The sequence below is a fragment of the Cebidichthys violaceus genome, unplaced genomic scaffold, assembly GCF_023349555.1.
Source record: "Cebidichthys violaceus isolate CVI_PGR_0920_01 unplaced genomic scaffold, fCebVio1.0.p SCAF_12, whole genome shotgun sequence".
NCBI classification, from domain to species: Eukaryota; Metazoa; Chordata; class Actinopteri; order Perciformes; family Stichaeidae; genus Cebidichthys; species Cebidichthys violaceus.
In genome coordinates, this window is record NW_027176285.1 from 14,032,771 (window position 1) to 14,046,958 (window position 14,188).

Sequence of the window (14,188 nt, forward strand, 5' to 3'; positions counted from 1 at the left end):
ATACGTCACCAGATTCATTCAATAATCACAACATTGAAGTTTTAAGCACTTTTTTTTGGAATGGAGGATTTCACGGAATCACTTCTACAAAGATTACACTTTACAATCAGAAGCTTGTTTATAATTTAATATTTGATTTGGATTTATTTCGTACTTTTGTTACACATTTTAAATAAGACTTAACAAGTCAGTGCTGATTTTAAACCTCTTTTCAAGTCGAAGGGTTTAATTTAGCAACACATGCTGATCTCTCTCATATATATAAATATATAAATCCAACAAAGATTCACTCAAACAAAAGATGAATATTAAACAGGAGGAGAAACTAAACACATTTTATATATATATATATATATATATATATATTTATATATATTCTATTATAAAGGCTCTATAAGTGAAAATGAAGGCATCTATTTCAGGTAATCAAATCCCATTGGAGCTGCCAGGTGAAGGGAAGCTCAGCAGTCACAAAATAGCCGAGTGGACAGTTGTTCAGGAGACTGGCGACATCTTCTGGAAGAGTTGGAACACCAGCAGACTCAATAATACTCAATAACTTATATTTACAGCAGCTTTCATGGTAAATATTAGACGACCACGAACATTAAACAAGCATTTCAAGTTTATTGTCGCTCGTGAATACCAACAGACATGCATTCTCATTTCCACACAAAGCATTATATAAACACACAACAGATGTAAGAAAAAGTTCATAAAAGTTTTGTTTTTTTAAAATATGCTGCAGGTCAGATCATGTGACGATTGTACTTTATAGAAAAACAGCCACCAGTGAGGCATTTCATGGTTATAAAATTCACACTCCAGCGGTTCCTCCTCTGTGAAGCCGATCAGATTTTTCCAAATCGCAGAGCGATCTTCACAGCGTGCTCAAGAACTCCTTCACCTGAAACAGAACCACAACAGTCACGCTCAGCGACAAACACAGCTTTCCTTTTCTTTGTTTGGTTCCAACTTGAAAAACACGTTGCTTTGTGTCGTCCGTGCAGAGGACTGTGATTGTTCCTGTTAACGCCGTCTGTGAACGCTACGTAAGCTGCTCTTCAGGCCTCGTTTCCGCCTGTGAAACCCGAGCGTGTATCTCGGTATCAGAGAGATCTGTGCGCATAACTTAATCCTCAAAAACCGGTTTAAATACTTCATCTCAGCCTGTTTATGCTTTTTTTAAAGAGGTCCCACAGGCTGTGCAAATGTGTCGGCTGCAACAGGTGACATTTCATTTTCCTCCAGTACCAACAATGACAACTTCTTCAAAACTGTACAGAAAACACAGATATCAAGTACTCAGAATATACCACAATATTAAAATGTTCGGTTACAAGTTCTGCACTTAAACCTTTAAGTAAAAGTACATCGGTGTTATCAGCAAAAATCTCATTTAAAAACAACCTTTAGGGCTCAATAATAGACCAATACTTAAATTGGAGATTTCTTTTGTAAAGCTGGCATTGTTCAATTTCATATGTTATTAGATTATTATCTCTGATGCATTAACAAGAACGGTAGATGGTTTATACCATTATAACCCGACTAGTATTACTCCTATTTTGTATCTCTTTAGGATTTTTAAGAATTTATAGTTTTTTTGCTCCTTTTGTCCCATTTTCTTTTTGCACTTTGAGCTGCACTTTATGTTATGAGAGGAGCTGTAGAAATAAAGTTTATTATTATTATTATTATTATTATTAATAATAATATAAAGCCCCATAGTGTTCCAACAGGATGTTTCACCTCAAAGTCTTGTCGGAGTATTTGGACGGAGACAAATCCGAAAAGCATCATTCGATCAAGTCAAACCTTTAACGGGGCGTAACCGTCACTCACCTTCTCAATCATGTCGCCGCTCTTGATTTTGTTCCCCTTAAAGTCTTCATCCACGTCTATGGTCAGGACGGGCACGTCACTGAGGTACTTAAAGTCCATGCTGAGGACCATAAGCAACATGGGAATGACGGTTAGTGGAAAAGGACGTTCCTTAAAGTGATGAAGCTTTGTTCATCTTCCTAAAACACATCTTGTACACAGACTGGTGTGTGTGTGTGTGTGTGTGTGTGTGTGTGTGTGTGTGTGTGTGTGTGTGTGTGTGTGTGTGTGTGTGTGTGTGTGTGTGCTCACGTCATGGTCTTGTGCTGCAGCCAGCTCTCGTGCTTGAAGTGGAGTTTCTCCAGATACTCCAGAGGGATGTCTTGCTCTTCTTCTCTGCCTCTCAGGTGCAACCGCTCCATACACCTCTACACGCGCACAACAAAAAAAGGGAAACAAGTACGTCGGTTTTAATTCTAAAAAGGTGAAAACATCTCCATTTTCCATAGCAATCGCTCCGCTTCTGGTGTGTGAACGCTGTAGTGAAAGAAGCAGCGGTACCTCCGGTGCAGCTCTGAGGTAGATGATGCCGTCCAGCTCGATGTGCTTCCCAAACTGGCTGTGCAGCCAGCCGTGCCAGTCCTGGTAGATGGACCATTCGGTCTCGTTCAGGCACTCGCTCTCATAGAGGTTGGCTGCAAAGATGTACCTAGGACACGAAGGACAAGGAGTTTCAACTTAGAACAGAAAAAAAGGAACATGTCAGTGTTTAGTGGGGGGGGGGTTCTCCCCTGGGAGATAATTGAGTTGAATCACAGCTACAGTTGATGAATAAAAGGGTATTGGTCTTCGTAGTTACAGAAAACTAATTCTCACAATTCTCTTCTGTACACACCAAGACACATATCCGTACAATCCATATATGTATTGCTATGACAATAAAAGTACAAATGTTATATTTGATTCAAGTATTCAACCAAAGGACAAATGAATTCGTAATCTCCAATAGTGGGCACTTACAAAATCGGCATTGGGGTCAAATCATTATTTCCTTGACTGTATGTAACATTGTTGCAAAGAATACGTGACTAAAAGCATTTGGAAGACCCTTGTAATATAATAATATATTATTATAATACAATTTCTAGAACTTTAACGACGGCCAGAGCTGCGCCTCTCACCAGGAGGCTGCCTTTAAGAAACGGATTACGGTGAAACGGTACACTCTCAATACGTCCTCACTGTGCAAAGTAGCTTGCGGGCTTTCTGAAAAAAATAATAAAAAAATAATAATAATAAAAAAACTCTACAGATCTACTCGATTCACGTGGACGACATATTTACATTCAAAACGGTGAATTTCGCCGAAAAGCAACAAGTTTGCAGGTATGTTATACAATATCAGAAAATGGTGAAAATGACGATTACTACTGACCAGAGCCCATGGCTTCATTTCAGAATTGCTTGTTTTGTCAAACAAAAACCCAAAAGTATTCAATTTCCAATAATACAAAAATGCAAAAAAGCAACAAATCACCACAAGAAAGAAGCTGGGAATGATCTTTTCCTCGATAAAAGACTTAAATGATCATCAGAATGTCTATCTATTAACTTTCAAACTGTTTTAACATTAAAGCAATACTTTTCTAACACTGTTTTGACCAAAAATATATATATATATTTTTTTTTACTTTAAATCTGTATAAAATGATTTTTATATTTGTACGTGTGAAATAGTCTTAAACATACAAAACACCATAAATATATGGAATTATTTCCATTCTTGAATGTAGACATTCTTCCGTTCTGTCACCGCTACCTGTCGCTGTAGATGGACCGCTCGAAGAACTGCACCGGGTTCTCGGCCTCGCGGAGCTTCCCGTTGGCCGACCGGATCTGCGCTCTCACCCGGCTGATGCAGGCGTAGCTCTGGAAGGTGTAGGCCCACCTCTCCGGCTTCTCGTACATCATCTGCAACACGTTCCCCCCACTCCTCTGAGACGTGGTCAGCTCCTGGGACATCAGGAAGAGGGCGAATTTAAACGTGTGCATGAAGTAAAAAAAACAACACACAAATCTAATCAGCTCCAAATTCCTTGTATGATATTAGTGCTAGTATTATTTAATATCCTGACCATGCTGTACAGTTCTATGAATGCAGCAATGAGATGTATTAAAGTAGATTACATTTAGAGAAGGCTTCATGGGTGAATCCGGTGAACTATTCACAACTCTGCTCCGTGAGCGGAGAGGTCACAAGATTTATCATACAGAGTCGTGGCACCGTTGAGAGGACTGCTGACAGTTGTAAATACTGAGAATATCCCTGTCCTATCACTTTACACTGTACTCCACAGTGTGCGGTGCACAACCATTTTGCACGAATTACAATTGTACTAACAAAAAAAAATGTATTTTTGGTTACTTGGCTTTAACTTTACACTTACAGTATATCGTTTGTTTCAGCATTTTAATGTAAAAAAATAAAACTACATTTTTCAACAAAATGTTGCCGTCTTCAAACTGGTCAAGTTGGAGTTCTAGAAACAATTTGTATCATTTTTAATAACCAAAAACAATATAAATACCACACGAGTAGAGCTGACATGATGACACATCTGCCAAATTTGCAGCTTTTCTGTTTTCTATGAGAGTAAACCGATTATCTCTGTGCTTTAGACTGAAGACAAAAGAAACATGAAGCACACTTCCCTTTGTGCTCTGCAATATTGTGACAGAGATGTTCTGCTATTTTCTAGTGATTTAGGGACGGAGCAATTAAATCAAGGGAATAAACGACAGGTTGAAGATTAATACAAATAAAAAAATCGGTAATTCCAGCCCTCCATAAGAGCAATGACTAATCCCAAATATTGAGTCTATGCATGAGCAAATATTCTTGGTGTATATATATATATATATATATATATATATATATATATGAAAAGGGGTGTGAGGGTGGGGCTCGGCCTGCAGCCCTGTGGGAGGTCAGAGGTGTGACGGCATGCTCATCTGTTCCTGTGGGTGTGTGGAGGCGGTGAGTGACCAGTGCAGATATGTGGACAGAGGGCAGCTGCACTCTAAACACAGACGAAGACTCCTGCAGTCATCTCTACAGCGCATCACGTTCAATCAGTGGTTGTGAAAGGATTGTAGGACAGTGCATAATAAAAAAAAAACAACAACACATCATAAAGTGTCTGCATGTGGGCGTCAGCTGGGCGCACTGAACTAGGACCGTGCAGTACCTCAAAGTCACTGCCTTTTGTTTGCACGTTGCACCATCTGGCGATCGGCTCCGGTACCACCTCCCAGTCCCCGCTCTCCTGCTCCAGAAGGCGCACAAAGGTGGACTTGCCCGCCGCTGCGCATGCGAGGAATAATGCAGACATTTAAGTTCAGCGTTGAGAATTTAAAAAAAACAACATGTCGCAACACATAAAGCGCGCGTATTGGCCGCTGGGTAGTAAAAGGAGAAATAGTAGTCTGGTTAATGGCGGTAAACGCTTCATGTTACAACAATAAAAGTCTGAAATCCAAGTCCAGCGACAGTGAACGTCACGTTACTGTAACGTGTCAACTGTTACTCCGCCGTGAAGGGGTTTTTTTAAGCTTGTTTAGTGAAATGTCGCTTTTGCTGTGCGCTTATGGAGCTAAATCGCGCTCACCAATGTTTCCCTCGATCGATATCCGGTGTATCCGTTTCTCCATGGAGTAGTCCAGCGAAACGTTCATCGCATCGGGACACGGCCTCTTCGAAGTAAAAGACATGTTTTTTTTTAATGCTAATAAATAAGCGTATTTCTTAAAGCGGGTGTTGCAGCAGCTGCAGGAAGAAGAAGCTCCTTGTTGTTTAAAGCTTGGCGGCAGCAACCGAAGACCGGAAAAGGCGGGGTTTTGCACAGCTGTGTTTCCGCCACCAGGAAGCAGCTGCTCGTCGCTCACGTGTCTCCGGCTCCGGGGCTGCTCTGTTTGAGTGTTGTTGCACTAAAGTTAGTGGTGCATTACCGCACTGTTAAAACACGCAGTTGCAAGTACAAGTCCTGCATCCAGTATAGAAAGTAAACGTATATTAGAAGCAACAACATGTACTGAGTTTTAAAATGATTAATTCTGCAGAATGGTCAGTGTTATTACGTATGTTTTGCAGCTATATCAAATATTTATCCGAAAAGTAACTAGAACAGCTGTTAATTAAATGTAGTGGGGGGAAAAAAGTACAATATTTCCCTCTGAAACGTAGTGGGTAAATGCATTTACGTAAATCAAAAGAACCAATCCCACAAATTATAAATACTCCACAAGTAAGGTCATGTATTGTAGATGTTACTGAAGTAAAAGTACAAGAGTATTGGCAATAACAAAAGTGAAAGTACTCATCCAGAATTCTCTGCGTCAGACTCGTGTTCATATTGCTGCATAAACATTAATGCAGCACTTTGTTATTGTAGTTAGTTGAAGTGGATCTAATTGTAACTTTAAATACTTTGGGTTGGTTGAATCTATAACAATGAGTCATACTTTATAAACTATGTTTTGTTTGTAAAATCTTAATCTAAAAAGTGCAATAACTCCCTTTGAAATTCATCGGAGAAGCAGTAAGACGAACGGAAGAACTACAAAAACCTCAAAAAAAGCTCTCAAGTCTCCAGTAAATGTACTTGCTTTCCACCGTTACGCTACATGGCAAAGATACGATTCACTCAAAGAGTCAAGACCACCTTTATTTTCCTTGTAAACAGCATAAATCAATTCAGTAGCATTGAAAACCCTCTACCAAGCCATTATATACAGACATGTCATCAGTGACCAGTCGAGGAGGAACACACTGGAGGCAACAGGCGCTATGTTACGGCATTTCATGGAGGATGAGATGCTTCCAGGATGACAGATGTTCTATTATTACATTTCTCAGATATCTGGTGAGCAGTAACATTCATAATAGTTAACTAAGGACGTGGAAAAAGATACTCCACAATAAAAACAAACAAGATTTTAATATCCAAATTTGGGGGGGGGGGGAGCAGCCTCTAAAAAGACTCGATGCATTCTTTAAACCAAAAAGCAACCACTCCATGCTCGCTGAAAAAAAAAAAAAATCCTCTTTAAGACAGGTCTAACCCTCAGTATTTACATGTGTGCATTGAAGTATTACACCTCTGACAAATTATATGTAAAGATATATAAAATGCTCATCTCACCGGGTTTGTCCTTTTTAAACCAAAACCTGAAAGAGAATTCTATTTCCGTCACACACCAGAATTTACGCACAATAAAAGGAACCGTAACATTAGATAAAGTAGGAACTGGTAACCCTCTTTTTTTTAGTGTTGTGTCAATTATTGCATAGTAAACTACACTTTGAGCTCGGGAAGGGTTCATGCATCTGCTGTTTGAAGCACGGCAACAAACGACTCCAGACCATTAGAGAAGAAATAAAGAAAAAAAGCAGAAGAAATCTCACTTGTGCCTTGGAGCCAATTTCAGCAATTCGACATTCATTTGGGAGGAAATAAAGTATGATCAGTCACATGGTACAGCGTCTCACAAAGCACAGTCTATGCAGAATAAACATTCAGGCAAAAGAGGTCAGGAAAATTGTTCAAAGTGCTTTATGGCTCGTGAGATAACAAGGGACGCAGCAGCATAATCCAATTCTAAAAAAAATGCTTCTATTGTTTTTGTAACTGTGGAGGTTTTGACTTTAAACACAGGTCTCTACTTCTAATAGGACATTTATTTACAATTTAAGGTTTTAGATCCCTTGAAGACTTTTCCTAAAAATGTGTTTCTACTTCAAGTTTTGAGATGGAAACAACTGGAACACGGGAACATGTCACTAGAAAACGCTAAAAGTTTAAGCCGATTTTGAACCCCTGCTACGACGCGACGATATCCTAGCCTCACTTCTACGTCCTTTAACACATTCATTTATCATCGCCTGCACAGAACACTGTGTAAAGAGACGCTCTCGCTAAATAAGGAAAAGGTTGGAGAGGAGTGTGGTTTTAAAAAAAATATCTTCAAACCAAGTTAGAGTACAGATACGAGGGAATTAAGAATCACAGAAACTTAAAAAAGGAGGAGCTTTTGATGTCTATGGCCTTTATCTTCTTACAGCTCTCACTGTCGATATAGGGCAATTATGAGCCGTGCTAGGCACTTAGGATTATTTTGTATTGACAGATGTGGGGCTCTTACAGATGTGAAAAGTAACCGACCGCAACCCAGATCCTTCCATGTAGACCGATGGATAAGATAACTAGCTTAGTGTGGTGAAGTGGGCTTAAGAGGCTGGCTTCAACACCAACAAAGCCCTAAAGTTATGATCCAGCGACTCTGCTTCCGCACTCAAATGGGAATCTAAGAGCGTGAAAAGCGCCTTGTGTTTTCAGAAATCCAAAAGGAAAGAGAAAAGACTCTGTGCAGTAAAATAGAGAACTAATGAAGATATGTCTGTATTATCCTTAGAGTAAGCCGTGACTGAATACCTGGGGATTCTTTCCGTACAGCTAAAACCATTTTGTCCAATATGTTAATCTGTGGTTTTGTTCAATTGAGTGTGTAATCCCTGATAGCATTAGTCCCGGTGCCTTAAACCTATCAAGATCCTTCCTTCTTCCTGGCCTTCTTAAAAAAATTTCCCCCGAATGGAAATATAGTATTTACTGCATACATACAGCCAGGGCGGGGAGGGTATCTGTGCAAAAATTAGAAGACCAAAAAATAAAATAAAAAAAAAATAAGGATTACATCGCCGTTTATCTGTCCTTGGTTGTCAGTTTTTCAATGAGCTCCTGGAGTGGGACCAGCTCTTTCCTGTCGATGAGGTTGAACTCCTGAAAGACAAAAAACATAAATAACATAAGCCGCTGGATCCTTTTGCTAATATACAGCGACGTCAATATTCGAACGTCAGGGCTTCTCTACCTGAACGAAAAAGATGAAGTGTTTGAACGACGTGTTGAGGTGGGCCTCCTCCTGCAGCTGCATCACAGAGTCAAAGTGCTGGTGGTAGATATGAGCGTAGACCCTGAACAGGCGCTTCAGAATGGTCTTCGCCACCGACATAAAGTTTCTCTTAAAGGGGACACCTGGTGGGGCGAGAGACAGAGAAAAGCTGTGATCCACAAAAACATGGAAACCAAAGCCATAGATAGTACGACCAGAAAGGGCTAACTACCTGACGCAGGTAAAGGGGAGTTTCAAAATACTTCTATAATCTATTCCTACAAATCCCCAAAAAGCTCAGAGGAATGAAGGCAGAGGCAGCTATACGTCGTTCTCTGGATGGCAAATGTCTTTTAACGATTTAAGGGAAGTGCAAACGGTCACGAGTGCAACGCAGAGCCGCCTCACGCCAACGTCGCTGCCATCTGTGGTGAGGAAAACGACGAGGCCGTTACAAACAGCACTGCTCCGTACAGCTCCTCCTGCAGCGTGCACAGAGCTACAGGACAACCCAACATCAGTTATTTAAAAACGGAGCGGGTGACTGACGGGACAAGGAGCTCTGGATGAAAAAGCTCCCACCCGGGGCTGTTTTGTTAAAGACGGTGAGCGACTATGAAATGGATACCAGTGATAGATCTTGCAATTGTGGAACACTTTAGCGGTTCACACCTTTAGCCATTGGCTCTTTCCACCGAGATGAACCGAACACAGCAGATATTTACTTGCGCTGGCTGCCACCCAACCCGATTGAGGCTGCACCCCCGACGGCACAAGCCTCTGCTAGTTGGGAGGTGGAGAGCCGCGTCGGTATGCATGAGAAGTCTGCTACGTTGTGAAGGAGAGAAGCTTCTGAACATGTTCAGTCACTGGACAGTTGTGGTAAATTCCACATTAAAAAAAAAAAAAACAGTGTTTGCAGAACCATTTTACTGAGCAACACTTCAAACACACACACACACACACACACACACACACACACACACACACACACACACACACACACACACACACACACACACACACACACACACACACACACACACACACAACCAAAAGACGGCTTTGACAGGATGGAGTAAAGGGGAAGGGAGGCGTACCGATCTTTGAAGGGAAAAGTGTCTCATCGTCGAGCTGGTCCTGCACCCAGGTCATGAGGTAATCAATGTACTTGGGAGCGGAGCATTTGATGGGCTTCTTGATGTTGGTTCCATCCGCCCAATGGTACTCGTACCTACGTGAAACGTGGACGACGGACATCAGATTATGAAACCGTTCGTGGATTCCATCCACACTCCTTCAACACATAAATTCTCATATGGATCCTTTGAATCTTAACCTGGAATTTATGGTCACATTTGCTGCCAAAACGGATCCCAGTTATTTCGACAACACCTCCATCCCCCACACCCTGTTGAGAACTCGGCAGTGCAAAGCCCGTGGGCTGCTTTTGGAACACTTACGGGTGGAAAGTGATGAACTTACCGAGGACCAGCAGACATGACTGGACAGCTTTCCTCTGTGCAAAAATCTGTGATGGTGCCATACAGCATGTTGATCTGGTTGAAAAAATCCACAGCTGAAAAAAAAAAAAAGAGAGAAAAGAAACGTATTCAAATCAAGTGTGCATGAGACCGAATACCTTGTGTTGCCAGCACAAACAGCCGGCCCAGTCCAAACTGTAAACCGGCGCACACTCCAGTTATCTGGAACAAATTGTGTTATCGCTCATTCCCAGCGGCGGAGAGCCAACTTTGGCTTTCCATCAGTCAGAGAGATCCATTTAGAGTGCTGGCAGCGTTGGCGCTCCATTTGCTAATCTCCCAGAAATAAAAGTACATATTGAACAGCTGATGTGCGATGTGAGAGGTCCCGTTTCCTCAGTCTCCAATTAAGATATTTTTTTGTATTAATAGCTTTTGAAATTGCGTCATTGACACTGCTGATTTTAGTACGTTCAACATGGTTCTGGTCAAAAGCTGAAAGCCCTTCACACTGTTTCTACCGCTGAAGCAGTTGAAGTTAGACGTACCGCTTGCTCATAAACCAGGGAGGCAGACCAGCATTAGATACATATCTCAAGGCAATACCCGGCTTATCTACCGTTTGAACATTTTATTCTCCGTGCATTTTACAGTTTTAAAGTAAAACGTCGGCTGAATCACGACACACAACCACAGGGAACAACATAAATCAGGTCCGCCGCTTCGGCCATGCTATCAACCAATCAACATGTTCACTTTGCCATGACGGGTGCCGACGTCATCGTCACCATGACAGACTTTCCGTGGGCGTAGGCGGGCGTCGAGATGCAAAGAGACAGCTGCAGAACATCAGAGATGCTTCGGTGATACAGAATAAACAGAGACCTTTACTGTAGATCCTAACCTCCTCTCTTCCTCTACTGTCACTGTCCATTACAAGCCTCTTGTGAACAGAGATCACAAGAGGCAACACTTCCCTTTATTGTGCAAGTTAAAACATCTAGCAGCCATTCCTTTCCACCAACCCTCTTATGAAAGTAGTATTGCAATGATGTAGCCGAGCCGTCTCACCGGCACACTTGACACAGCTACAGAATGTGTGAACTCGATGCAGAAGACTCTCTGTTAACACCGTGTAAAAATAGAGAAGTAATACTGTCACCCAGCTTCAGTTTTCACGTTTTCTTGTGCTACAAATCCAAATAACTTCAACACACTCAAATGACAGCACAGCAGCATCGAATTCCTGATCACTTTACGTTACACTGCATGAAAAGTACTTTAAATAAAAAAAAAAAAGGCCAATTCATCCGTTAACACGCTGAGACTCTGAACATCTCAACCCCCAAAGGCACTCTGACGCGAGAGGAAGTTAAGCTGCTGCTGACCAGCAATTTGTCTCGATTGAGAGGAATGTAAACAAGGCTCTCACAGCACAGACAATCGAGTCTATTTAACATTCATGGCGGTTCTTCCAGCACGAATGCAACACGGCCTTCCGGGGGCAATGCCAGGATCTTACACCCCGATAGCTCACTCTCAAACTGATTCTCGATGTGGACTAATTGCGAGTTCAGGAACAGGACTACCTTGAGAAGCATGCAAATAAAAATAAAGAAAACAATAAAGAGACAGATAAAGAGATTAAAAAGGCATGTGAAGGTGCTGTCCTGCCAGGAAGCGGAACTTAAAAAGGTGTTTTAAGGACGGGAGGGAGAAAGAAAAAGGTGAAACTGGCGCTTACTGTTGACTGCGACCCACTCATTTAAGTCTTCACCCTCTGGCAACATGACTGCCATGCGCAGGTTTCCACTTCCCAGTGTAGCCTCTGCATGTTTCAACAGCTCGTACTGGTGAGAACCCTCCGGGATATTCTTCTTGGGCTTGAACGTCTTGGATGAACGGTTTCCACTGTGAGTCACATTTCAAAAGAGGAAGAACAAACAGTGTGACAAACAGGGAGGTAGTCGGATATGATGACAAATCATGCAATCACAGCGCCTCAATGAGTGAGGTACTTCTTACTGACGGAAAAAAGTTTTGAGAAAAGAGTTGAGCTGTTGTTGACTTGATGTGTTTGCCAGAATCAGAGTGGCGGATCAGAACAGTGTGTCTCTGTGTGTGTGTGTGTGTGTGTGTGTGTGTGTGTGTGTGTGTGTGTGTGTGTGTGTGTGTGTGTAATGAGGCCATTTGGGGAGGTACTGTATTCAACCCTCCTCACTGGCCCATTAAACAAGAATTTGAGTCATCACAACATGGAAGGTTGCACACTAAAAACGGATTCTCCTTTAATTAAAGCATTAACAGCTATTAAAACCAATACCCTAGATAATTGTATTAAAATATGAACTAAATTATATTTCAATGGGGTAAGAAAAGAAAAAAAAAAGAGCAGTGGTTAAACCTCATCTTCTTCCATTCACCTAAACACACTCACATCCTCACCAGAGGGCACTTTCATGTTCCCCTCTGATTTCATTCACACAAGAGCTTTTAGAGTAGCTAGCTAAATATCAACAACATTGTCGTGTTACTTTAAACAAATGGGTCAGAGACTGATTAGTGTCCTGTTACATCGGAGCTGGGTTAGCTCGATTTTAACAAAGTGTTCACACCAGCAAATATTCAGGCCAGCCGGGACTGAGAACCCCTCTATGTTAAAAAAATTGCTCTGGGGGTCAATATATCATAGCTTAAAGTTTCAGGGCAGAACATAATACCTGTACAAACAATCTACAATCGATGTCGACGTTAATAATCATTCAAATCTAGAGATAGCACACAAGACATTCGGAGGTTAGTCCAGCAAGTAGTCGTAGCCCGAATGATTGCTATCGCTAGCTAGCTAGCTGGCTGTGTAACGCTAACTCCATTAATATTTCCCCGAATACAAAGCTACATGGCAAGGCAAAAATAAGCACCCATGACAGAAATATTACTCACAAAAGAAAACTCATGTTTCCTTCTTGGAGTGTAGAAAAATATCACTCTCTTGGCAAACAGCTAACAGGCAGAGAGTGAAGGCAGACCGAAGGGATTGTTTGCTAAAAACTCCCAAGTCTCGCACGTCCTCGGTTCTTTTCGGGCTCCCGTACGCGGTCCTCGAGACGAATCCGAAATAACTATTAATGTGGCGGAACCGACTAACAGCATTTACGTTAATTAAAGAAAAAAACATGAATGTTATGAACAAGCTGGTCCACTGTGAACTGATCTGTACGCTGAGAGGCAGCAGCGTACTGAATGTAATGCGAACTTCTTCTTTTTGACGTTCAATGCAGATCAAACGCGTTTCTGTGGTGTGCTGCCATCTAGTGGATGGAAATTATCATGCACTACAGTTTCAGTCTGTGATAGACTTAATACGATATTATACAGGGGAAAAAAACAGTAATGCAGCTGGGGAATCTACTGACTTTGCTGAGTACAATATATATAATACATACATATTTCATTTTTTATTACAGGCATTCAAAATGTAATGAAATTTAATTATATTTTAAAAATGTATTATATTAAATACTATTTTTTTAATATATATTAATATATTTAAAAATTGTAATTATATTTACAAAAATAATTAAATTATTTTACAGACTGAACTGTCATTTTGTTTTACTTCATACATGCCCTATGGTTTAATTTATATCCCGTCGTGGATGCATGGGAATATTTTCTGTACCCATCATTTGATTAATAGTTTCAAACCATAATTCCTTTGTATTTCCAAAAAATATATAAAAGTTTTCAAACATGGGGTAACATATTTTTTTTAAATTGACTAAAAGTATTACTTTCACAGCATCCCCTTCAACACTTAGTGCCTTAACATGGAGGCATGGGGGCTCCAGACAACACCAAAAGAAGTACCAGGGACGTGTTCTGATATGTCTACCCTCTCTCGTCAGAAGACGGGCTGCATGCCACTC

The 14,188-nt window shown here is 41.1% G+C and overlaps 2 protein-coding genes across 2 annotated transcripts; both read right to left on the reverse strand.

Annotated features, from left to right (window-relative positions):
• Positions 1-607: 607 nt before the first annotated feature.
• On the reverse strand, positions 608-5,689 carry dck (deoxycytidine kinase). Its single transcript, XM_068705594.1, has 7 exons — positions 5,493-5,689; positions 5,073-5,188; positions 3,644-3,837; positions 2,386-2,533; positions 2,137-2,252; positions 1,846-1,945; positions 608-907 (listed from the first exon to the last, which is right to left on the reverse strand). Exons 1-7 carry the CDS (start codon positions 5,593-5,595, stop codon positions 881-883), a joined length of 804 nt encoding a protein of 267 aa, XP_068561695.1. The 5' UTR covers positions 5,596-5,689; the 3' UTR covers positions 608-880.
• Positions 5,690-6,527: 838 nt separating this feature from the next.
• LOC137869285 (MOB kinase activator 1B) lies at positions 6,528-13,487 on the reverse strand. The gene is made up of 6 exons (XM_068706592.1): positions 13,203-13,487; positions 12,004-12,170; positions 10,261-10,354; positions 9,876-10,009; positions 8,755-8,918; positions 6,528-8,663 (listed from the first exon to the last, which is right to left on the reverse strand). Exons 1-6 carry the CDS (start codon positions 13,214-13,216, stop codon positions 8,586-8,588), a joined length of 651 nt encoding a protein of 216 aa, XP_068562693.1. The 5' UTR covers positions 13,217-13,487; the 3' UTR covers positions 6,528-8,585.
• Between the last annotated feature and the right edge of the window lie 701 nt (positions 13,488-14,188).

Coding starts and splice junctions, on each gene's coding strand:
- dck (XM_068705594.1), bottom strand. CDS start 5,595: ATGTCTTTTACTTCGAAGAGGCCGTGTCCCGATGCGATGAACGTTTCG. Junction 3,838..5,072: donor CAAAAGGCAGTGACTTTGAG/GTACTGCACGGT, acceptor CTGATGTCCCAG/GAGCTGACCACGTCTCAGAG. Junction 908..1,845: donor GCGGCGACATGATTGAGAAG/GTGAGTGACGGT, acceptor GTTCTGTTTCAG/GTGAAGGAGTTCTTGAGCAC.
- LOC137869285 (XM_068706592.1), bottom strand. Junction 10,010..10,260: donor GTCATGTCTGCTGGTCCTCG/GTAAGTTCATCA, acceptor CGTTTCACGTAG/GTACGAGTACCATTGGGCGG. Junction 8,664..8,754: donor ACTTCATCTTTTTCGTTCAG/GTAGAGAAGCCC, acceptor TTTGTCTTTCAG/GAGTTCAACCTCATCGACAG.